We start from the raw sequence: 23466 nt of genomic DNA, 5'->3' as shown, positions 1-23466 counted from the left end.
GTTTACTTTGGTTTAAAATATCAAACAGCTCCAGCCTAAAGCAGGTTCTTAAGTCTATGTCGACAGCCAGAGGCTAATCTCGGTAATTTTGGTACTGCAAATTGACTTTTCGGTAAATCCAAGTTCTTGAGTCTTTGATAGAGAGGCTCTGGTTGTTAAGAGTTATAAAATAGGTGTTTTTAAGGGCTTTGGTTTGTCTTGGATTAAAAACAACGTGTGTTTATTTCCCTTAGTGTTACCCATTAGCATCCGCACTTTTCTTGTCTGTGAATAATTTTGTTGTACTCACTTCGTGTTTAATGCTTTACCCCTAGGCTGTTTGAGAATCTGGTGGCCACAGCCTGGGAATATCTGGTAGGAGAAACAAATGTAATTTTTTAGAAGCTTATCTATCCCTATATATAAGCTAAAATACCTTGGCAGTTAGGCATAGATACCACATTTCCTTTGCAGGGAAATGACACCAAAATGTGGTTTGGGCACTTAAGCTCCTCAGACCTCAGCCTCACTAGTAACTTTCTGAAAGGTTCAGTGGAAAGTTAGAGGTGCAAAATTCAGAGAGGTCATCTATTCCACATTGTATGTGTTGCAGAAAAGATGATTGCTTTTTCTACGGTGCACCCCCTGTGCCATTTCTGTTTACTGTAATGTTCTTTGAAAACCCTAGCTGCACACTTCCCTCCACATTTTCCTCTCCGTCTTTCCCTATCTTCTCCCAGTTCCCCTTTGCAAAGTGCTCACCTTGTCTTTGGTGAAAGAGTTGAAGGAAGTGTCTTCCACTGCGTTTCTGGCCAGGCCACTGTCACATGTGCTCTGCTAGCTAATTAGGTTATTGTCTATCTGATAGGCGCTGAAGGGTTTAATGTGATCCTACACCAGGTCTCAAATGTGTTTAAGCCATATGGAGCCATGGCTTGATGCAGCTTAGCGTGGCAAAGATTGAATAGGATGGAGAACTTGAGAATTATGATGATTGTTTTTCAGCTGCCAAACACTAAATATAACCAGTTCAGACCTTAAAACAAACCAAAATCCTCGTATGCATAAAAGAGAAAGGAAATTTGTCTCTTCAGTAGTAAGAGTGATGTTTTTGTATTGATTTTTGTGAGAAGTGGAAACTCTTAAATTATTTGGGTGATGAAGTCAAACTGGGGTTATGTGAAAGTCATTCTCTCATTTGTCAGTCCTAGCTTTTCTTCCCCCTGAAAAAAAAGTTTAGAGTGTTTCTGTAAATGTGAAGGTAGAACTTTTTTGCACCTTTTTCTTTACCAAGGGGTTTATGAGTTAGAATTTCCATTTTTATTCCTTCCTTTTGGCCCTTCCTGCTCTGAGGCTGCTGTTGAAGGTTTTCAAATGTGGCTCCTGCCCTAAGGAGTATTCTTTTTTGGATGCATTTAGAAGTGAAATTGGTTTCTGAATAGGAATTGGTAGGAGATAGTAGCCATTTTTTAAAATGTGTCTAGAGATGTGTTTTAAGAAATATCCATGCAAAAGAGATAGTTCGATTATTTTATTACAAAAGGATTGCTAAAAGGATTTATTTAAATGTTGAAATGCTAAGTGTTTCGTTTTGTCTTTAAAGAGATGAGGTCTCATTCTGTTGCCCAGGCTGAAGTATAGTGGTTTGATCATAGCTCACTGCAGCCTCTAACTCCTAGTCTCAAGCGAGCCTCCCACCTCAGCCTCTCAAGGAGCTAGGACTACAGATGCACACCACCACACCTGTCCTACTTGGGATTTTAAATAATAATTCTGTCTGCATTATGCCATGCTTTTTCTCCAGCCCATCTCTGCCCTGTTGAATTTCACCTTTCTAATGCTCTGGTTTTATCCTCTACTTTCCTGCTTACAATTTCCAGTTCTGTCTTACTGACCTACAGGATCAAGCTTGCATTTCTTAGCCGTCTGTATATTCTAGCCTCTTTATAATCTGTCGCCTAATTTATTTCCCGTAACTGCCCAGAGCCTTTTCCCCACTTCTGCAAAACTTGGCTCATCCCCTTCTAGCTTCCAACTTGGGTGTTATTTTGATCCTTCTACCCAGAATGCCTTCTTCCTCTCTGTTCCCTTTACATACTGGTCACATCCATGGTAGAGCCAAGAGATCTCAGGTTTTGTTAGTCAGAATGGATATGGATTCATATCTTAACTTGACTACTTGTTTTGTGTCCTGGGCATAGTACTCAATCCTTCTGAATTGGTGTTTCAGTCTGTAAAATGGGAATGTTGATACTTCACAGGATTATTGTAAGGTTTGAAAGAGAGTTTTTTATTTTTATTTTTTTTGTGAGATAGGGTCTCACTTGTGACCCAGGCTGGAGTGCAGTGGTGTGAGCTCAGCTCACTGCAGCCTCAGCCTCCCAGGCTCAAGTGATCCTCTCACCTCAGCCCCTCAAGCATCTGGGACTACAGGTGCACGTCACCACGCCTGGCTGATTTTTTCTGTTTTTCAGTTTCGCCATGTTGCCGAAACTTGAACTCCTGGTCTTAAGTGATCCATGCAACCTGGCCTCCCAAAGTGCTGGAATTACTGGCATGAGCCACCATGCCTGGCCCAAAGAGAGTTTAGATGAAGTACTTAGTGTACCTCATAGGTACCTTCTTTGAGAAATGTTTTCCTTCCATGTCTTTTTCCTTCACTGAGTTCTGGTAACAGTTTTTAAAGCCAAAAATGAAAAATTATTGTAACAGGGGTTAGACACCAAATGTTTATGTGATTTATATATTCTGTCTCTTAGGATCAGTTTACAGTGCATTTACTTTCTCATGGACAAGAGGATGGAAAGCTAGAATGATCAATCCATAGTACTGTTTGAACCACTCATTTTGTTACTTAGAAATGAAATCATTATGTACACAGTTATGTGACGCTTACTGACAGAGATACATTCTGAGAAATATGTTAGAGATATGTTAGGCAACTTCTTTGTACAAACATCAGAATATAATTACACAAACCTAGATGGTACAGCCTACTACACACCTAGGCTGTATGGAATAGCCAGTTGTTCCTAGGCTACAAACCTGTACAGCAGGTTACTGTACTGAATACTGTAGGCAGTTGCAACACAATGGTAAAGATTTGTGTATGTATACATACATAAACAAGAAAAGGTACAGTAAATATACAGTATTATAAGCTTATAGGACCACCATCATATATGTAGTCTGTCGTTGACCAAAGCATTGTTACATGGCACATGGCTGTACTTTGTTTCTCCAACCAGTTTACACCTTAACATTTTCTTCTCTAGTCCTCCTCAGTACCTAACATAGAGCCTTGTGCAGAGCAGCTCCTCAGTGAATCAACTGAGTAAATGAAAGGAACTTTCCAGTAGAGACCACGTACTACCACTGCAAAAAGAACACAGTCTAGGGTAATTTGGAATGTATCCTTTTGAAGAAACACAACTTAAAAGTCATTTCATGTATATTGTCTTCCCAATATACATGGGAAGCAAAAGTCATTTCATGTATATTGTGTCTCTGTGAGGTCATAGGTTGATATGTATCCTGTCATTGTTGAAAACAGTCTAATAATTGCCGTTGGCCACAATGTCAGATCATACAGCCAAGCCATGGTAGAGCTAGCCTTGGAATATGGCTGGTCCAGAGTCCAGTGATCTTTCCATTCCATTCCATTATCCATATTACCTTTTTTTCTCATCAGATTGCTCTTGCCTTAGTCCTCAGACATGCCAGGTATTGAAATGAGTCACTTACAACCAAATATAGTTGACATGTCCATATGAATTTCCATATGTTTAATGTGGAAAACAGAATATTGATTTGCTCAGAATTTAAAATTCATACTTTTTAAACTTCCAGGCAGTTCTAAATATCCTGTTAGGCTCCATTTTTCTTTTTAAGCCATTTGTATAGGCATGGATAATGTCAGACAGTGATAAATTTGAAATTGCAAAATAATTAGACTGGAAATGTAATTTTTAAGAAGCTTATCTATCCCTATATATAAGCTAAAATACCTTGGCAGTTCGGCATAGGTGTCACATTTCCTTTGCCAGGGAAATGACGTCAAATGTGGTTTGGGCACTTCTTATGCTCCTCAGACCTCAAGCTCATAATAACTTTCTAAAAGGTTCGGTGGCAAGTTAGAGGTGCAAAATTACTGGATACATTTAAAGCGTTTTTTCTTCTTTTTTTTTCTTTTTCTTTTAAAAGGTCAGTTGAAACTAGGTGTAAGGCAGGGAATCCTTTAGATACTGCATCAGTCTGCGGCATGCCTCTGAAGAATACTGTTTCCTCAGGAAATTGCCATTTTTAAAAGGGTCTCATAACTGTGAGGTCATCAGTAGGGCAGATATGATCCAACCTTGAAAACAGATGTAACCTAAGCTACTTTGTGATACAGACACATGTAATCTGTTCAATATAATGAACATTCATATTATTCACAGAAGTCTTCCGGTGGAGGGAAGGGTGTAGGGCAGCTCAGATTATTCTCATGAGTTTTAGCACAGACAATATGGGGTTTGTATCCAAAGCATTAGTTGGCTGGGAGTTCAGGCTAGTTCAGGCTTACCTAGGCTCACCTGGCTAGCCTAGGTTAGTGCTAGGCTACATCAGATGACTCGGTATGCTTGTTTTAAGTGCATATTCCAGGGCCCCACATTAGGCCTACTGAGTGAAAATCCCTGGGGATGAGCAGTGGAAATCTGCAAGTTTAACTAGCTATCCTGGTAGTTTTTATGCACTCTGAAATATTTTAGGGCTGGGCATACATAGCTGAGTTAGGACCAGAACATGCTGGTAGGAGAGAATTCTTTGGAAGATGTGGGGCTCTGGTAGATTGTGCTGTGGATTAGAACTTCAGATTAGGTGAAATTTGGACCTAGTCCTGTGAAGGAGTCTGGTTGAGAGAATGGGTTTTAGGGCATTCAGGGAATAGGACGTAGGTGGGAACACAGAGTTTTGAGAAAGAGGATAGCATTAGAATGAGTCTTTCTAGAAACACCAACTGGTTTGGAATTGGGTTGTTCCCTTGGGGAGTCTGTGATGAACTTGAGCTATAGGAGAGGCAACCAGGGAGGGCTCAGTGAGGAGGTACCCAAAGGGAGGATGAATGGGGGAGGTAGGAGCACCTTCTGCCTATGAGTGTAGTATGTGCAGGGGATCCTTCTTTACTAAGTTCTTTTCTTTTTGCTCACCAAACCTAGTAAAATGTTGTGCCTCTGTCTTTTCAACCAGAGATGTATTAAATTTGATCATTAAGATCTTGATTTAATTCTTTTTTTTTTTTTTTTTTTTTTTTGAGATGGGGTCTCACTCTGTTGCCCAGGCTGGAGTACAGTGGTGCAATCTCGGCTCACCACAACCACCACCTCCCAGGTTCAAGTGATTCTCGTGCCTCAGCCTCCCGTGTAGCTGGGAATACAGGCATGTACCACCAGGCCCGGCTAATTTTTGTATTGTTAGTAGAGACAGAGTTTCACCATGTTGGCCAGGCTGGTCTTGATCTCCTGACCTCAAGTGATCCACCCGCCTCGGCCTCCCAAAGTGTTGGGATTACAGGCGTGAGCCACTGCACCCAGCCAAATTCTTTACGTAAGATTTTTGAGGGAATATGTTCTTGCTACAGTTTTATGACATATCACCGTGGCTCCTATGCAAAATAGTGGTTTCATTATTTTTAAAAATTGTGGTAAAATAAAACATTAAATTTACCATCTTAACCATTTTTAAGTATACAGTTCAGGGGCAATAAGCACATTCATGTTGTACAACCATTATCACCATCCATCACCAGAACCCTTTTCATCTTGCAAAAATAAACTCTGTACCCATTAAACAACTCCCCATTTCTGTATCCTCCCAGCCCCTGGCAACCACCATTCTACTTTTTGTCTCTATAAATTTGACTTCTCTAGATGCCTCATGAAGTGGCAGTATTTGTCCTTTTATGACTGGTTTATTTCACTTAGCATAATGTCCTTAAGGTTCATCCATTTTGTAGCGTGTGTCAGAATTTCCTTTTTTTTTTTTTTTTTTTGAGATGGAGTCTCGCTCTGTCGCCCAGGCTGGAGTACAGTGGTGCGATCTTGGCTTACTGCAACCTCTGCCTCCTGGGTTCAAGCAATTCTCCTGCCTCAGCCTCCCACGTAGCGGGATTTCAGGTGCCCGCCACCACGCCCAGCTACTGTTTTTTATTTTTAGTAGAGATAAGGTTTCACCGCATTAGCCAGGATGGTCTCCATCTCCTGACCTCGTGATCCACCTGCCTCGGCCTCCCAGAGTGTTGGGATTCCAGGCCTGAGCCACTGTGCCCGGCCCAGAATTTCCTTTTTTAAGGCTGAATAATATTCCATTATATGTATGTACCACATTTCGTTTGTTCATTTGTTGATAGATTCATAGGTGGCTTCCACCTTTTTGGCTATTGTGAGTAATGCCAGTATGAATGTGAGTATACAAATACCTTTTTGAAACCCTACTTTCAGTTATTTTGAGTATATACCCAGAAGTGGAATTGTTGGGTCATATGGGAATTCTATTTTTAATTTTTAGTGGGCCACCGTACTGTTTTCCCATAGTGGCTGCACCGTTTTACATTCCCACCCACAAAGCACCAGGATTCCAATGTCTCCACATCCTAGGCAACACTTGTTATTTTCTATCCTGGGTTTTTTGTTTTTTGTTTTTTCCTTCTAGATAACAGCCATTTTAATGGGTATGAGGTTGGTAAGTAGTAATGTTTTTGTAGTGGGCCAGTTTTACTCATTGATTTGACAGGATTTTAAAGAGGTCAGTTGTCTGAAATAAGACGTGAATGTTACATGGGAGATAAATGTTTTCAGACACTAGAAAATCACAATGCCAACACTGAAAGAAAATAAAAATATTTGATGTTAATATTATAATTAAAGATATTGCTTTTCTTAAAATTTAACAAGACTAATTTTTTAAAAAACACTCTTAAGAGCTATTGAATCCCAGGTGACTATAAGATTAAATGCATTTGTATTAAGTGTAATACCAGAACTGCCTTTGTTGCATTTAGCTTTTAGTCCCAGTTCCACTTCTGGGATACTCAAAATAATTAAAAGTAAGGTCTCAAAGAGAGATTTGTATACCCCTGTTCATAGCAGCGTTATTCACAACAGTCAAAAAGGAGGAAGCAACCTAAGTGTTGATTCTTTCTTTTTTTTTTTTTTTTTTTTTATTTCAACATTTTTTGTAGAGATGAGATCTCACTGTGTTGACCAGGCTGGTCTCAAACTCCTGGCCTCAAGATCCTCCTGCTTTGTTTTTCTTTTCTTTTTTAAGACAGGGTCTTGCTCTGTTGCCCAGGTTGGAGTGCAGTGATGCGATCTTGGCTCACAGCAGCCTCTGCCTCCCAGGTTCAGGTGATCCTCTGACCTCAGCCTCCTGAATAGCTGAGGCCACAGGTGCATACCACCACACCCGGCGAATTTTTGCATTTTTTGTAGAAACGGGGTTTTGCCATGTTGCCCAGGCTGGTCTGAAACTCCTGGGCTCAAGCAGTCCTCCTGCCTCAGCCTCCCAAAGTGCTGGGATTACAGGCATGAGCACTGTATCCAACCACTTTTTCTTTTTTATCTGATGCTTGGACAGTAATCCTTAAAAGCAAAATAACGAACTGAATGAAGGTAGTCAAAATAGAAGCAATTATTATACAAGTATTATGCTGTTTTGATATATCTTCCATAGTATGTGTCTTATTAATGGGAACCAGAACACTGGGTAGATATCGGATCCCCTTGTCTTGACAGATACTTGGTAGGATTCTTGTTCAGTTAGAGTTAATAGTGAATTGGAGGCTAATTACCTCACCAGATAGTTTATATAGGACCAGAACCCTTTTTAGTATACAGTATTACTTTGAACCTTAGAGATCTGTTATCAACAGTATAGATAATGACCAAATAATCTTCTTGGATCGAATCTTGTCTTCTGAAATCTATTTCATAAAATAAGTAATATGACAGCCTGTTTGGTGAAGATTTAAACACAAAAATAGCAATAAAGCAATACACACCAGCAAAAATTACACCACTGAATGTTTACTTAATTGCTTTTGACTGTTTAAGTGCTAGAGAGTTAAAGTTAATTTCACTGGCTTTTGAAATGAAGCCTAGGAAGCATAAAACGTAGAATAAAATTTATTACATAAAACAATTATGCTTCAGATCAGTATTAAGACCAATACAAAAGTGGTGGGAAATTAAAGGAGAGGAAGAGAACAGTAAGGGCATATATATAGGTGCCTTGAGTTAGGATGATACCTGCTGTTACGGTTAACAGAATTGTGAGTCATTACTTATAATTACCATCCCTAGAAATGTTGATTCCCTGGCAGTCACTGTTCACATTTTCATTGCTCCAATTCTTAAGCCTAGAGATACCACTTTCAGTGACATTATCAGAATAGCCTGATGGCAGCATCAGCAACTTAGATTCCAACAGCATCTCTCAGAGAGAGAAGATCAAACAAAGGCCTCAGGACTTTTGAGCGAGACATCTCTACTTTGATCCATAATTACTCTTATTTGTATACTTTGTTATAATGCTTTTTTTTTTTTTTTTTGAGACGAAGTCTCGCTCTTGTGCCCCAGGCTGGAGTGCGATGGCACGATCTCTGCTCACTGCAACCTCCGCCTCCCGGGTTCAAGCGATTCTCCTGCCTCAGCCTCCTGAGTAGCTGGGATTACAGGCGCCTGCCACCATGCCTGGCTAATTTTTGTATTTTTATTAGAGATGGGGTTTCACCATGTTGGCCAGGCTGGTCTTGAACTCCTAACCTCACGGAGTCTTTCTCTGTCGCCAGCCTAGAGTGCAGTGGCGTGATCTCAGCTCACTGCAACCTCCACCTCCTGGGTTCAAGCAAGCGATTCCCCTGCCTCAGCCTCCCGAGTAGCTGGGACTACAGGCACGCACCACCACACCCAGCTAATTTTTTTGTTTGTATTTTAGTAGAGACGGGTTTCACCGTGTTGGCCAGGATGGTCTCGATCTCCTGACCTTGCGATCCACCCGCCTCGGCCTCCCAAAGTGCTGGGATTACAGGCGTGAGCCTCTGTGCCTGGCCTATAATATAGTTTTTAAATCTTATTTTTATTTCAATCTTATGTATATGGTTTAAAAGTAAGTAGTATACAAAGCTTATAATAACAGAGGCATCTACTTTTTTAAGCAACTTCTGGTATTTTACTCCATATCTATAAAAATGCTCATATTAGGCTGGGCTGTGGTTTATGTAGCTGTGGTTCAAATGAAGCCTCATGGTGTATCATAATTACATTTCTTTATAAAAATGTTTTGTTTTTCCTAGAATTAAAAAGTGCCTTGGTTCTTGTTATTTGCTTGACGTTCTTTTAAGACGGAGTCTCACTCTGTCGCCCAGGCCGGAATGCAATGGCGTGATCTTGGCTCACTGCCGCCTCCATCTCCTGGGTTCAGGCAATTCTCCTGCCTTAGCCTTAGCGGGGATTACAGGCATGTGCCACCATGCCTGGCTAATTTTTGTATTTTTAGTAGAGACAGGGTTTCACCGTGTTGGCCAGGCTGGTCTCAAACTTCTCACCTCAAATGATCTGCCTGCTTCCGCCTCCTAAAGTGCTGGGATTGCAGGTGTGAGCCACCGCGCCTGGCTGCGAAAAACTTTTAATTGCTTATAATGGAGATAGTTGTTTTTCTGTGTGTACGTATGACTTTTGTGCTCTTATAAACAGCTGATTTTATAATAAATACTTTATTGCTGACTGAAATGTACCTGTTAAGTTATACCTCCAAAGTTGTGTGTGGAAACAAGTGTGACTTTTCAGTTCATTGATTTTTGTCCAAATAATTTTCATTTTAAAGGTCTTACAGGTGAGGAGAGTTTAAATGCATTTATGTAAATACAGGTGGTCAGAGTGTAGGAAGGGTGAGCTGTCGAGGGCAAGCAATGTGCATTTCTCTGTTGGCTGTTTATTTAGATGCAAGCTTTGTGTTTTTGTGCCTAATATAAAAAAGTGGAGGAATTTGATTTCTGAGCTTGGCGAATAATCTTTTTATATTAAAAATAGCATTAGTTATTGAAGAGGTAACACCCCCTTTGTCTGGAGAAATAAATTATGGCAACTCTGTCCCTCAAAATACAGCTATGAACTTAAAAGATGTAGAACTCTGAGTATTATGAAGAAAATGGATGTAATAAAGCCTGTGGACTTTACTCTGTGGTCAAAACTGTGTCACCTTCCTGAAACCTTTCTGAAACCTGTAACTTTGTCCTGGATGTAAAAGTAAAGCAGCCAAATAGGAGCAGTGGTGATGGCTTTGTCAAGACACTAAAGATGGTGGAAGTATAAAAAAAAAATATTAAAACCCAGTGTTCTGAAACCATTTAGTAAAATTTTAATAATGCCTGGAGTCCCCTCTTAGTGCTGAGCATATCATGTGTATTCTGTTATCCACCCTTACCTATCAGTTCTATCTCTTTTTATTTTATTTTACTTTAATTATTTTTTTGAGACAGAGTATCACTCTGTTGCCCAGGCTGGAGTGCAGTGGTGTGATCTCAACTCACTGCAACCTCTGCCTCCTGGGCTTAAGCGATTCTCATGCCTCAGCCTCCCAAGTAGCTGGGACTACAGGCATGCACCACCGTGGCCAGCTAATATTTGTATTTTTAGTAGAGATGAGGTTTCACCATGTTGGCCAGGCTGGTCTCGAACACCTGACCTTAAATGATCCACCTGCCTGAGCCTCCCAAAGTGGTGGGATTACAGGCGTGAGCCACCACGCCCAGCCTCTGTCTCTTTTTAATGGAGAGAAGGCTGAGAATGGCAGCAAGGAATGAAATCCTTTCCTCAAATGAATTTTTAGATGCCTTAGTGTTTGGGTCTCGAGGTGGCAAAACTTTTAAAAAATTATTTTAAATGGAAAGACTTTAAATTTTATTAAACCTGGGTTTTAAAAACATTTCTTTAAGTTTTTTTTTTTTTACTAACCAGGGTCAGTTTTGAACACAACAGTGTATCTGTGCCAGCCTACCAAAGGATGATGTCTTCAAATTCTAGTAATACAGTATGGTGAAAAAAATATATAGCCTTTAGACTTTCACAAAACTGGTTTGAATCCCAATTCCGTGCCTACCATCAGTGAGTCCCCAAAACAAAGCACTGAAATATCTGGCTCAGCTTTCCCTGGAATGTATTCATCACCTGCCGCATAGCCCCTAGTGCTTGCATAATGCTGAGTATGCGGTAGCCTTTTGGTAAATGTTAATGGCTTACACTTGGAATGCAACTTGTGCTTCCATAAAACATCTTCTGTAGATACGGACTGAAATAGTGGATTTAAAAAAAAAGGCTTAAGACTAGATGTCTGGAAGTTCTTTATATTTCTTTGGTTTTAGGACCTTTCACTTTGTTTTCTTTTTATAGCTTTATTGAAGTTTAGTTGACATACAATAAACTACACACATGGAAAAGGGAAGTGTACAGTTTGATAAATTTTGACATTTTTACACCCATGAAACCATTGCCAGTATTACAATAGTGAACGTATCCGTCACCCTGAAACATTTCCTCGTGCCTGTAATCCCTCCTTTTTCTCCCTTCCTGCACAAGTTAAACATATATGTGCCATATGATCCAGCTGTTCCACTTCTAGGGAGTTAACCAAGAGAAGTGAACATCTGTCTTAAGACTTTTATACAAGAATGTTCCTAGAACCTTTCCTTTATTCGTAGTAACCCAAAACCAAAGTTACCAAATAGCCATCATGATATATCTGTACAATGGAATGCTATTCAGTAATAAAAAGGAATGAACTGTTGTGTTCAGGTTAAATTGAAGATTGCTGTATTTGAAGCAGATTTGCTTTCTTTGTTGTATTGATTTTCCTTTACTTAGCATATCCCCCCAAGTGAAGGAAACTAGCCTAATATTTAGTTAGTTACAGATGAACCATAGAAGGTTGTAAGTTATATTTGGGTAATTAAGGATTGATTATTCCTCAGACAACTTACAGTAAAAAAGAGACAGAAGAGTTTATTTTGCTGCAGGACATTTTTCTATAATGCCAAATAGCTTATACACAGTTGGTAAATAGAAGATGATGTCCATGATGGTTGTGTGGGTTTGAATGAGATTTTTCATAGGCAAGTAGGAGTAGAATTAAAAAGGAAAGGAAAAAGCCCTCAGATTGGCTGCTGCACAGATAGAACAGATAGAAATTCTTTTAAGTCTGGTTTGTGAACAATAAAGATTAGTTTCTGGAAAAAGAAATAGTTCTTGGACTCAGCCTCCCTCCCCAGCCTTGCTCAGCTTCTGAAAGGTTGTATCTTCTCCTGTGCCTACCTTAAAACAGCAGTCTCCATCAGTGGCTTGGAGTTCTACTTCAGTCTGCATCGTTTTAGTGCCTGCAAAGGAAAACGCAGTTTTACTTTATTCTGTTAATATTTTGTATATCCTGAGTCAGTCCCTCACCATGCTGAGTTGCTTGCCTGAACTATTTAAGTTGTTTCTTGAGAAACAAACTGTTATTTTCGTTAGACGCTAATTACAAAGTTGCATAAATTTTAAGTGGTCTCTCTCAACCGTGTTTCTACCTCCTTTATTTTTTATTTTCCAGAATGAGAAGTTTTTTTCAGGAACATATATATGGGTTTCTAAAAAAACACCCCACCTGAATGTTAAAGTAATTTATTTTTAAAAATTTCCTGGAAATATTTTATTTAAAATGCATTTCTTACTATTTTTAGCTAGTACCTGTTGCTTACTATGCGTCAAATGTTCAAAGTACTTACCAAAGATTAGCTCATTTAATTCACATGATGCTGCCTGATGAATCTGGTATTATTGTTATTTTACAGAAAGGGAATAAGAGGATCAGAGAGAATGAGTAACTTGCCTAAGGTCACACTACTGGTAGTCTGGTTCTGTAGGCTTTGTTCCTACTACGCTACATTGCCTTCTCTACCCTGTTGAATATAATAAACTAGATTTGATTATGGCATTTTTTGTATATGTTAAATTGATGGTTTCATAGCAAATCAAAACCTTGTCAGCATCAAATATACATGGGAAAAGAGTTGCAGTGAACTCATAAGGACAGCAAACTTAACAGATTCATCGTTTTAGAAGCTGGGAAAATGATGTCAAATTTATACTCTGTAATTGTCGAAAGTAGTTTTTTAGAAGTCTTCATTTCATTTGGTTTAGTTATGTATGTTTTACATTTCTTCTTAGGCATATCACACCTGAAAAATTTTATGTGGAAGCTTGTGATGATGGAGCAGATGATGTACTTACCATTGACCGTGTGTCCACAGAGGTTACCCTTGCAGGTATTTTACAGCCAGATTTAGAAGTTTAGGGAGAAAGATTTTATACATAAATTACAATAATTAAAAAACATCACTCAGAGGTGTGTCAGTGTGTGGATCTCTGAGTGCATTCTTATTAAAATTTTTATTCTTGCTACCTCATTCATAGGTTGGTGCATCAATTTTATGCTGTCTCTTTTTTTGTGAAAAGGAGAAATGATCTTGAAAATTTTAGGTAGCATTTTACTGTCTGTAAGGATTTAAAAACATAATATTTATTATTTTTTCCCCTTAGCTGTATTTTAACAGGATTGGTTTAGATAGCTAAGCTTCTTTCTAGCTGTAAGATTTAAGATATTTGAGAGTGAAAAAGTTGTTTCAGCTTTAAGAGTATGGAATTTTAACAGCTGCTTTTGTTTTGAAAGCTTTCATGACTATGAGGAAATTTAATAAATGAAAAATAAAATATATATCACTGACTAAAACTTGTTAGGTGTTCTTAGGCAAATGATGTTTCTAAGTTTTATCTGCCTATCCAAGTTATACTTTGGTTTTGCTTTTCTGGGATGTGAAAAACAAACTTGTTTTTCACTTGTGTGGAACACCCTGACTTCCAAATAGATAAATACGAAATAATTTTGATGGCAAATTAATATACCATGTGATAACGTATTTAGAATTTCATATTTCATTTGTTTAAAGATTCTAATTCACCCCCAGAGTTCTACATTTATTTTTTTCTTAAAGTACAATATTTGAATAACCATAGAGTAGGCATTCAGTAAATAGCCTTTGAGTGGGTGAAGTGAAATACGAAAATATATTCCATGAGATAATGGGGTGTAAGACAAGTATGGCTATAAAATTTCTGTTTTTTTGATTATGTGGTAATTCTGGTAGGTACTATATATAGTTTGTCTTTGATCAAATGGAATTGGAGCTCTGTTTTAGTTTGATAATTTGACATTTCCTATTTGTTGCTTGGTGGCTGCTCTCTCAAGATAGCTGATTGGTTTTAACTAGTGTTAGTACACTTCTCCTAAAGTTTAAATTATACTACTCTTTATACCATGTTGATACAACCTAGTGTCTTACAAGAGCTTTAATGTGGGTGTATTTTCAGTTATTCTTGATCTTTCAGTAACGTTTTATTTGTAGGTAGAGATTGCAGACCCATTTGAATAGACTGAAAAGCTGAAGGTCATGAATAGTTTGAATGTAAAGCTGATGATGCCAAACAGTCATCAGTAAGACACGTGATACAATACTTCCACGCAAAGTCAGTACTGATGAGGGACTGACTTGCTGACAGTTTCTTAGCCAGTTTCTGTTCACCATTGGGAATGCAGACTATGGCATTCCTAATGGGATTATTTTTTCTTCCATGAAAAAACGTAACATACATTCTAGGAGTTATCACAGTTTTATTGCTGTTACACTCCGGTTTACATAACTTACAGCTCTATCAATAGTGCACTTAAGTTAAGGAATATTGCTTTTCTTAGAACAAATCATGCAAATTGATGTAGTCAAAGTAACTATTGAAATCAAACTAAATTTCTGTTTCTGTTGGTGAGCTTTTTGTATGTGATTTTTCTTTCTTTCCTTTCTTTTAAAGTCAAGAAAGATGTTCCTCCTTCAGCTGTCACAAGACCAATATTTGGTATACTGGGCACAATCCATCTGGTGGCAGGTAAGAGAAAATAAGCTAAGATGGGCAAAGAAGGTAATTAACAAGGTAGTTAAATTGATAATATTAGAGTGAGTATACGATGAAGTAGTACTTTGTATCATGCTTTAAGCAGTAAATCTCTTGGTTAAGTATTTGTCATTAATTTTTGAAAGAAATACTCCCCAAATGGTAAAATTTATCAGCGTGAGGTTCTATTATTTAAAAAAAAGTTTTGTATTTTGTTGTGTTTCAGTTAGAGTTGAAATCCTTAAGCTAGATAATTTTCACAAATGGAGTATGTAAATAAAATTTTTTTTTTTTTGAGTTGGAGTTTTATTCTTGTTGCCCAGGCTGGAGTGCAATGGCATGATCTCAGCTCACTGCACCCTCCGCCTCCCGGGTTCAAGTGATTCTCCTGCCTCAGCTTCCCGAGTAGCTGGGATTACAGGTGCCTGCCACCACGCCCGGCTAATTTTTTGTATTTTTAGTAGAGACGGGGTTTCACCATGTTGGTCAGGCTGGCCTTGAACTCCTGACCTCAGGTGATCCACCCGCCCCAGCCTCCCAAAGTGCTGGGATTACAGGCGTGAGCCACCACGCCCAGCCTGTAAATAAAATTCTTAATGCATCAGTGGACCAGGATATTCTACACCTTCAGCCCTGTACTGTTAGGACATAGTGCATATTAGCAAATGTTATTTGGTTCTGAGTTGTTAAGAAGGTGATTTTTGTTTAGATTTAATTTGATTGAGCTTGTTTGAAGTTCCTGTTGTTTCAGGCATCATGCTAGATGCTGAGTTATAAAGGATGAAAGTCCATTTTGCCCTGCAGTTCACAGTCTAGTGAGAGAGGCGTGTAAGTAGTAAATTACTGCAATACAGTGTGACAAGTTCCAGGAGAGACATGTATATGGCAAAACTTTCAGAGAGGGCACTTGTGGGTAGAGTGTTGAACAGACCTGAAGAATTAATTGAGTAGGAAAGGGTTACTCTTTTATATATTTCTGGGGTGAGGAGGTGGCAAGGTCAGGATTGGTGTATTGTGCATGATGTTGTGATGACTCCTTGATTCCTGACCACTCATCTTTGTAATATTGCAGCAGTCAGTTAGGTATACTGCCCCAGCGCATTTCTCTACCGTTTAGAGAGACATGAAGGACATAGGAGTGGTGTGGAAGGGACATTGCCCTGTAGTGTCAGATCTCACATCCTGATGCTTTAAGCTGCCTGCTGGGAAATGATTAGCAGAGGTCTGTATCCCTTGGGGGTGATGAAAGAGAAAGAGAAGTATTTTCTGTCTCTACTTTCCATTTACTAAGACAAATCCTTTGGTTATGAAAAGCTTTTGCTTTTATCTTTTTTGAGAAAAACATGACCTTTCAGTAAGAATTTTTCTAAATAATATGCTGGCCTTTCTATTCATAAATTGTAAGGTTGCTTTAAAAATGGGCCTTTTATCTGAGTGGCACAATATAGTCTCGTTCTACTAGCCTTTAAAGTTAAACAATAAGGACTCCTATTTCTACCTGTAGAGTTACTATTTTTATAATTATGTGTGTTTGGCTTGCTTTTTGCAGGTAATTATCTTATAGTCATTACCAAAAAGATAAAAGTAGGTGAATTTTTCAGTCATGTAATCTGGAAAGCAACAGATTTTGATGTCCTTTCTTATAAGAAGACAATGTTACACTTAACTGATATTCAGGTAAGAACTGGAAATTGTTACTAATTGCAAAGCCCAAAGAAGTAGCATGGGCTGGGGAGAGAAGGGTGAGGGCGTTGTGGAATACAAAGAATGCTGTAATTATTTTAACAACCTATAGAGTAAGGTCACTCTGCCTACTTTTCTACCTAGGCATAAAAAATATTTTTTAAATCATTTGTTGCTCTTGTTTTTTTTTTCTTAAAAAAGATTCAATTCTTAAATTATGAAATTTCATATGGAGAGAAGGGAAAACAAATGCACATGTACTCAACACCAGATTTAACTTCATATCCTCTTTGTAAAGAAATAAAATATAAATACCTTTGAAGTTCTACTTCTCTTAACTCATTCCCTTCTTTCCCAGAGAGGTTTTCTCTATTTTTACCACATGTGAATGTAAGTGTGTATGTGTGTTTATGAAATGTGTATATGTTCTTTCAGGCAGTTTTCCTTTTGCACTATTCCTGTATGCACAGATTTCAGTAACCATAGTTTAGTTAACACCAATCCCCAAACAACATGGCTTAAATTTCAGTTACTCTGGTTTATTAACTGAAGAATTAACCCACCAAAGATGAAGGTGCAAAAAACAAAAAGCAACAACTCTGGAAGAGAAATTGAAATTGAACATAAATGGAGCATAGAAGAAGTAGCTGACCATGGGAAGTCACCGTTCAAGGGACTGTAGGTATGCAGCCAGAGGTCCTAGTGCAGGCGAACTGACTGACATTAATGATGGAGTGGCTGTGATGAAAAGGATGACAGTATCCCAGAGAAAGTGATGCCTGCGACAGACTTCCCATTAAAGGAAACCTTGGAGATATTTCCCAACGTTGAAAGTGCAAAGGATAAAATGTCAGAAGTTGATTTAGACTTAGGAAGGTGTATGACAGTTCACCAGGGATAGAAGAGATATTCTGTATCTGAATCTATATGACAAGAAGAAGGCAAGCACTGTTCAAGTCTCTTGATAAATTTTTTTACAAAGAAATAAATTATTTTTTATTCTCGGTGTTTCTAATGTTTTAAATTACAGTGTGCTAAATATTAGTTTTATAATTTATGCTTATAATAATTTACTATATATAACTTACAAGTTAATATCTACAACTTATAACTAAGTTAATATCTATAACTTATCTGTAACTTACAGTAGAGTTTTTAATGTTTTGACAAAATTTTTAAAGGTCATGAAACAATCATAGTTTTTACAATTGACGGTTAAGATAGCTTAAGATTATTAAGATGAAAATAACATGGTAATTTTTACGTTCCCACTTTACAAAGTAAAGACTGCCTGTATTCATATTTAAACAGGATCTGTTTTTGCTCGGAGTGTGTATGAAACTTACATGAATGGCATTGCCCTGTTCTGATTCTTTGAAACTTACTTTTTAAAGTCAACATTGTTTAGAGATATATACCTATTGAGAGTGATTGTTTTCTTAATGTAATTTTAGTTACATGTTTGCTGTTTAAAAATTTTAAGTTGTATTTTTACACCCAATTTATAAGAATGTTTGTTTCTAGAAGAAAATATATTATTCTAAAACATATAACTTAGGATAAACATTTTAAAAAATAAAATTATAGCACTGCCTCCCTAAGTAAAACTACAAGATATGCTTTTTATACTGTAGAATTTCTTTTTTATTATATATATTGAGAAATATATATCAATATATTCATTCTCTACTAGGCATATTTTACAGAAATAAAAATGGCTGTATTTATTTAATAGACCAGTCATATTTACTTAGACAATTTCTTCTTGATTGTTATTCTTTGTTGTCAAGCTGTGTAGCTAATTTTAAAAACATGTCTGAGCACAAATAAAAAATTTTGTATATGTAGATTTGTAACGTAGATTAACAAGTTAATCATTTAGTAATGATTAAACGTTACTAAACATTAACAGTTATTTTTTAAAACAAGGATGAAAACAAATGTCAATCTTGGTATTCATTGGGAAAGCTAGTTAAAATGGTTTCCCAAAAATAAAGATAAATATTGCTTTTACTGGACTTTTTAATCTTTGTTTTAAAGAAAAAGAATTCCGTTTTACTTCTCATCCATCCCAAACCAGGAAACGTTTCTTGAGAATGTGGATGATGTTAGTATCTTGTTATTTGCTGTCTGCATTATTGGGCCCCTCATAAATTTATGTGTTTTATTTGTCAAATGAAGATAGCTATGCTAACTTAGCAGGGCTGTTGTGAAGATTAAAGGGAATCTTTGGAAAATACCTGGCACACAGTAGGTCATAACCTTAGGTGATGTTTTGTTAAAACCACTCTGCTGCCCTTGAGAATAAAATTTGTAAAGGATACAAAGGGGAGGAGTCCTACCTAATCAAGTTACCTAATAGAACCCTACGGTGTTTATTGAGTATCTTCTGTGTGTCAGGAACTGTCCTACGTCCCAGGGAAATGGCGAGCATCCCCCTCACTGGCTCAGTCCTTGTGCCAGTTACTAGTCTTTAATGAGACTGGACTTAACAGGATTTAATTTGTATTCTTTTCTTATACTGACAGATTCCTTTTCAATTATGAGCTATGCTGATTTTTCTTTGTTTATAGTTACAAGATAATAAAACCTTCCTAGCGATGCTAAACCATGTCTTGAATGTGGATGGATTTTACTTTTCAACAACATATGATTTGACCCATACTTTGCAGCGGCTATCCAACACTAGTCCAGAATTCCAAGAAATGAGTCTCTTGGAAAGGGTAAGCTTGATCTTCAATTATTTTTATTTTTAGGTTTTTAAGAGGGACATGTCTCTGTTTCGTGCATAAAAATTTATATTGATTTTTCTCAGTCCTGGCTATCTTAGAATCATGTATAAGGCTTTGAAAATATACCCTGTTTTAAGTATACATCACAATCCCAGTGTGTGAGTCCTTGAATCTGTGTATGTATACAGCCAGAATTGAGAACCACTGGTGTAGATATTCAGAAATCTTTGTATAAACACATTTGTAAGTTATTAGAGGAAAATCTTTCAGAATTTGTATTTCTGGATAAATACTACCAGGCTACCAAATGCTGACTCTCAGATGTCAAATCTTCAAACTAGCATTGTATTCATTTTTAATTTCTTAACTCTCAGTGTTCGGTAGTGTAGCAGTTACATTAGCAGTGTAATTAGGCTTATAAAATTCATATTCTAACAGTTGATATTTCTTCTGTAGTGATGGTTATTTATAATTTTTATAACTAAAAATGTAACAAAAGTCACTAAGAACTTGGAAAATATCCTTTTAAGGTTTTTTTCTTTTGCTTTTTTTTTTTTCTTTGAGACAGAGTCTCACTCTGTCACCTAGGCTGTATGTAGTGCGGTGGTGCGATCTCAGCTCACTGCAACCTCTGCCTCCTGGGTTCAAGCAATTCTCGTGTCTCAGCCTTGTAAGTGGCTGCAATTACAGGCGTGTGCTAACACACTTGGCTAGTTTTTAGTAGAGACGGGATTTCGCCATGTTGCCCAGGCTGGTCTTGAACTCCTGGCCTCAGGTAATCCACCCACCTCATCCTCCCAAAGTGCTGGGATTACAGGCGTGAGCCACCATGTCTACCTAGTCTGCCTTTTTTTTTTTTTTTTTAAATATACAGTGAATATATCTTTAAAATTAGGTTTCAGATGATCTCAACTTAAAGTTTCTTTTGTTCAGGAACCTGGATGATTGCTACCTTAATTTTTTTTGACACACCTTAGAAGTGTTTAATGAGAAGACAGAATTTAAAAGGTCACTCCATCTTATTAGGTTGGACAATGTGAAGTTGCCAGTAATTGACCATTTTTGACCAATAAAAATGGTTATTTCATATGGTTCAACCTAAATTAATATTTTAGTTGACTGGCTTTTTTGGGTGAGATTTTACCCTCTAATTTAGTAAAATTGTACGTAGGCTCAGATGGAAGTTTAGGTGCAGGCTAAGCATTCAAGAAACTTGGCTTTTAACTAAAAAGAGACTTGCTTTTAAAAGCAATTGCTACATTCTCCGTTTGTTTATGAAACATCTCTACAACGTCAGCCACATACCAGGCACTATACTAGCCCCTGGGGACCCAGAATGAAGCTGTGGACCCTGTCTTGTGGGAGCCTACAGTCTGCTGGGGAAGTGGTAGTCAAAGAATGGTTGCTATAATGGAGATATGTACCAAAGTGAGGTGGGATCCTGAAGGAATGAGGGTCTTTGCCTGAGGTTGTCAGGGACAACTTTATAAAGAAAGGTATCTACAGAGGACAGTAACTTAACACAGAAAGGTAACTTTTGAGCTGAGACTTGATGAAGATTTGTTGGTCAGGTGACAGTGGGCTGGGGAGGTTCCAGGCAGAGGTGGTGGCAGAGGCTAAGCTGAAGAAAAAGCCATCTTATCTGTTGGGATGAGATGGGAATGTTTTGTCAGCTAAACAGAAAGTTAGCCAAGTGCAGTGGTTCATGCCTGTAATCCCAACACTTTAGGTGGCCGAGGCAGAAGGATTGCTTGAGTCCAGGAGTTCAAGACCAGCCTGGGCAACATAGGGAGACCACAGCTCTACAAAAAAATTAAAAGGTTAATCAGGTGTGGCGGCACGCACCTGTAATCCCAGCTACTCGGGAGGCTGAGGTGGTAGGATCACTTGAGATAGAAGCTGCAGTGTGCTGTCATCACGCCACTGCACTCCAGCCAAGGCAACAGCGAGACTGTCTAAAAAAAAAAAAGTTAATGTTAACATAGGGAATCATAAAAGTGATAAATGGAACATATGTACCCTAAATATTTTAACTTAAAACATAAAAGTTTTACATTGGTTAATGTTTTTATGCACGGCCATAGGATTTTGTTTGTTTTTGGTTCCTTGATTCTGAATTGTCTTCCCTATATAAATTACATCCATAAGACTTTCCCATTTGGGCCACTTTAAAGACTTTGACACTTACAGATAAATCTGTGTGCAGAATCCTGTACATTTTTACTGTGTTCTTTTATATTTTTTTAGTTGCCACTCCCACTCCAAATTCAACAGCAGTTTTGTTTTAGCAACTTGCCTCTTATCAAGTTTACATTCCAAATCATTTAACTTTATAGAAACAGCAGTCTGTTTTTCATCTTATTTCATTGGTTTATAAAATATTTAAACTATATAATGATGAAATAATAACAAGTGTGACTGGCACAAACTCGGGAACACACACTTGAATCTTAGGAAGTGCAATTCAGCCGGTTGTGGTCAAGTGCAAAAGCCATTCCCTGTGACTTTTAGAGTTGGGGGTGCCCGTGGTTCAGTTGGTATGCTTCATAAATAGAATTGATTAATCTACTGAGTAGAGTCAGTTATTTTGTTTGTTTTTTCTTTTTTGAGACAGAGTCTTGCTCTGTCACCTATCCTGGAGTGCAGTGGCACGATCTTGGCTCATTGCAGCCTCCACTTCCCAGGTTCAAGCGATTCTTGTGCCTTAGCCTCCCCAAGTAACTGGGACTACAGACGTGTGCTACCACGTCCGACTAATTTTTGCATTTTTAGTAGAGACATGTCGGCCAGGCTGGTCTCGAACTCCTAAGTCTCAAGTGATCCGCCTGCCTTGGCCTCTCAAAGTGCTGGGATTACAGGCATGAGCCACCACGTCTGGCCTTAAGTAGAGTTGATTAAATATAGATTATTGAGGGAGCCTCTTCTGTATTTATGAAAGTCAGAGCGGCCAGAGATGAGATCAGAGAGTTAATTAGGGGCTGCCAGATCCTAGGACTGATTAGGCCATGCAGAGATTTGGTTCTTTAGATGACAGAGTCATTGAAGAATTTTGAGCAGATAGGAGACAGGACATGTTAGAGAACTCCTGCTGGTAGCATTGTGGAAAAATGAGTGGCGAGGGCTAATGCCTGAACTGGAGGCAAGGGAAGCTGTGTTAGTAGTTAGGCTGGAGTCAGATGTTGGTAAAGATAGTGGGAGTAGAAATGTAAAAAAGATGGATTTTGAAGGAGATTTATTACTTGGCAATTAAATGTAAGGGAAAGAAATACCGTAAGACTCCTCCCAGGTTTCTGTCTGGCCTGAGATAATGAGATAGAAATGCCCACAGGAGGTACAGATTTGAGGGGGAGATGTATTTTGTTTGAGGCCTGTCGAAGAAACCGGCTTCTAGCCATCAGAAAGAGACAATTGATTGGTGTAGTTTTCTTTCTGTAGAAAGTAAGCTTGGCAGGAGATATTTTATTAAATTTTAAAACTTCTCTCAGGCAGATCAGCGGTTTGTATGGAATGGTCATCTTCTAAGAGAACTTTCTGCACAGCCAGAGGTAATGTACACTAAGTAAAATCTGCTTAATTGTTACAGTCCAAGCTTTAATTCAATGCATGTTATAAAGTGACTTCCTAATCACCAAGAATTTCGAGAAACAATTCTAATTTAACTGTTTGTAACTTACAAACTTGGATCAGGTCTACCCTGTCACATCATTCTAGGTTGAAGAAGCCTAATTATTTTACTCTGATCTTCTATAGAAGCCTTAAGTAAAAATACATTGCTTTTTCTAGCTAAGAGAGATACAGGGGATCTTGGTACATGGATAATGGAGAAATGAGGGGCCAGGGCCAAGTTTCCTGGCCAAGGGGAGAGCTCTTTTTTGTCTTCCTTTGGGGATGAGACTCCCTTCAGTCACCCAGGAGAGACATGCACAGGCACCACCTTCTTCTGTCCTTTGTCTACACATATGAGGTATAAACAGGGAGGCCCAGCTAGGGAAACATGATATATTATTGAATCTAGGTAAATAGATGTGTCTAATTGCTTTATTTCTTGTCATTTGCTATGC

General features: G+C 38.1%; 1 protein-coding gene across 2 annotated transcripts in view; it reads left to right on the top strand.

The window, feature by feature from the left end:
* SACM1L (SAC1 like phosphatidylinositide phosphatase) overlaps positions 1 to 23466 on the top strand; it is a 57166-nt gene that overhangs the window by 2834 nt on the left and 30866 nt on the right. Inside the window, exons 2-7 of one of the 2 annotated variants that reach the window (XM_063661973.1) lie at positions 315 to 354; positions 13215 to 13312; positions 14910 to 14984; positions 16540 to 16667; positions 19247 to 19396; positions 22891 to 22950. In XM_063661973.1, the coding sequence (XP_063518043.1) occupies positions 16644 to 16667; positions 19247 to 19396; positions 22891 to 22950 (234 nt within the window). In that variant the 5' untranslated portion in view covers positions 315 to 354; positions 13215 to 13312; positions 14910 to 14984; positions 16540 to 16643. The remainder of the gene's footprint in view (positions 1 to 314; positions 355 to 13214; positions 13313 to 14909; positions 14985 to 16539; positions 16668 to 19246; positions 19397 to 22890; positions 22951 to 23466) is intronic. The other variant, XM_054481530.2, reaches the window with a different exon arrangement.

Source organism: Pongo pygmaeus, chromosome 2 (genome assembly GCF_028885625.2).
Source record: "Pongo pygmaeus isolate AG05252 chromosome 2, NHGRI_mPonPyg2-v2.0_pri, whole genome shotgun sequence".
Lineage (NCBI taxonomy): Eukaryota > Metazoa > Chordata > Mammalia > Primates > Hominidae > Pongo > Pongo pygmaeus.
Note: the sequence above shows the minus strand (reverse complement) of the source record. Positions and strands in the feature narration are given on the sequence as shown.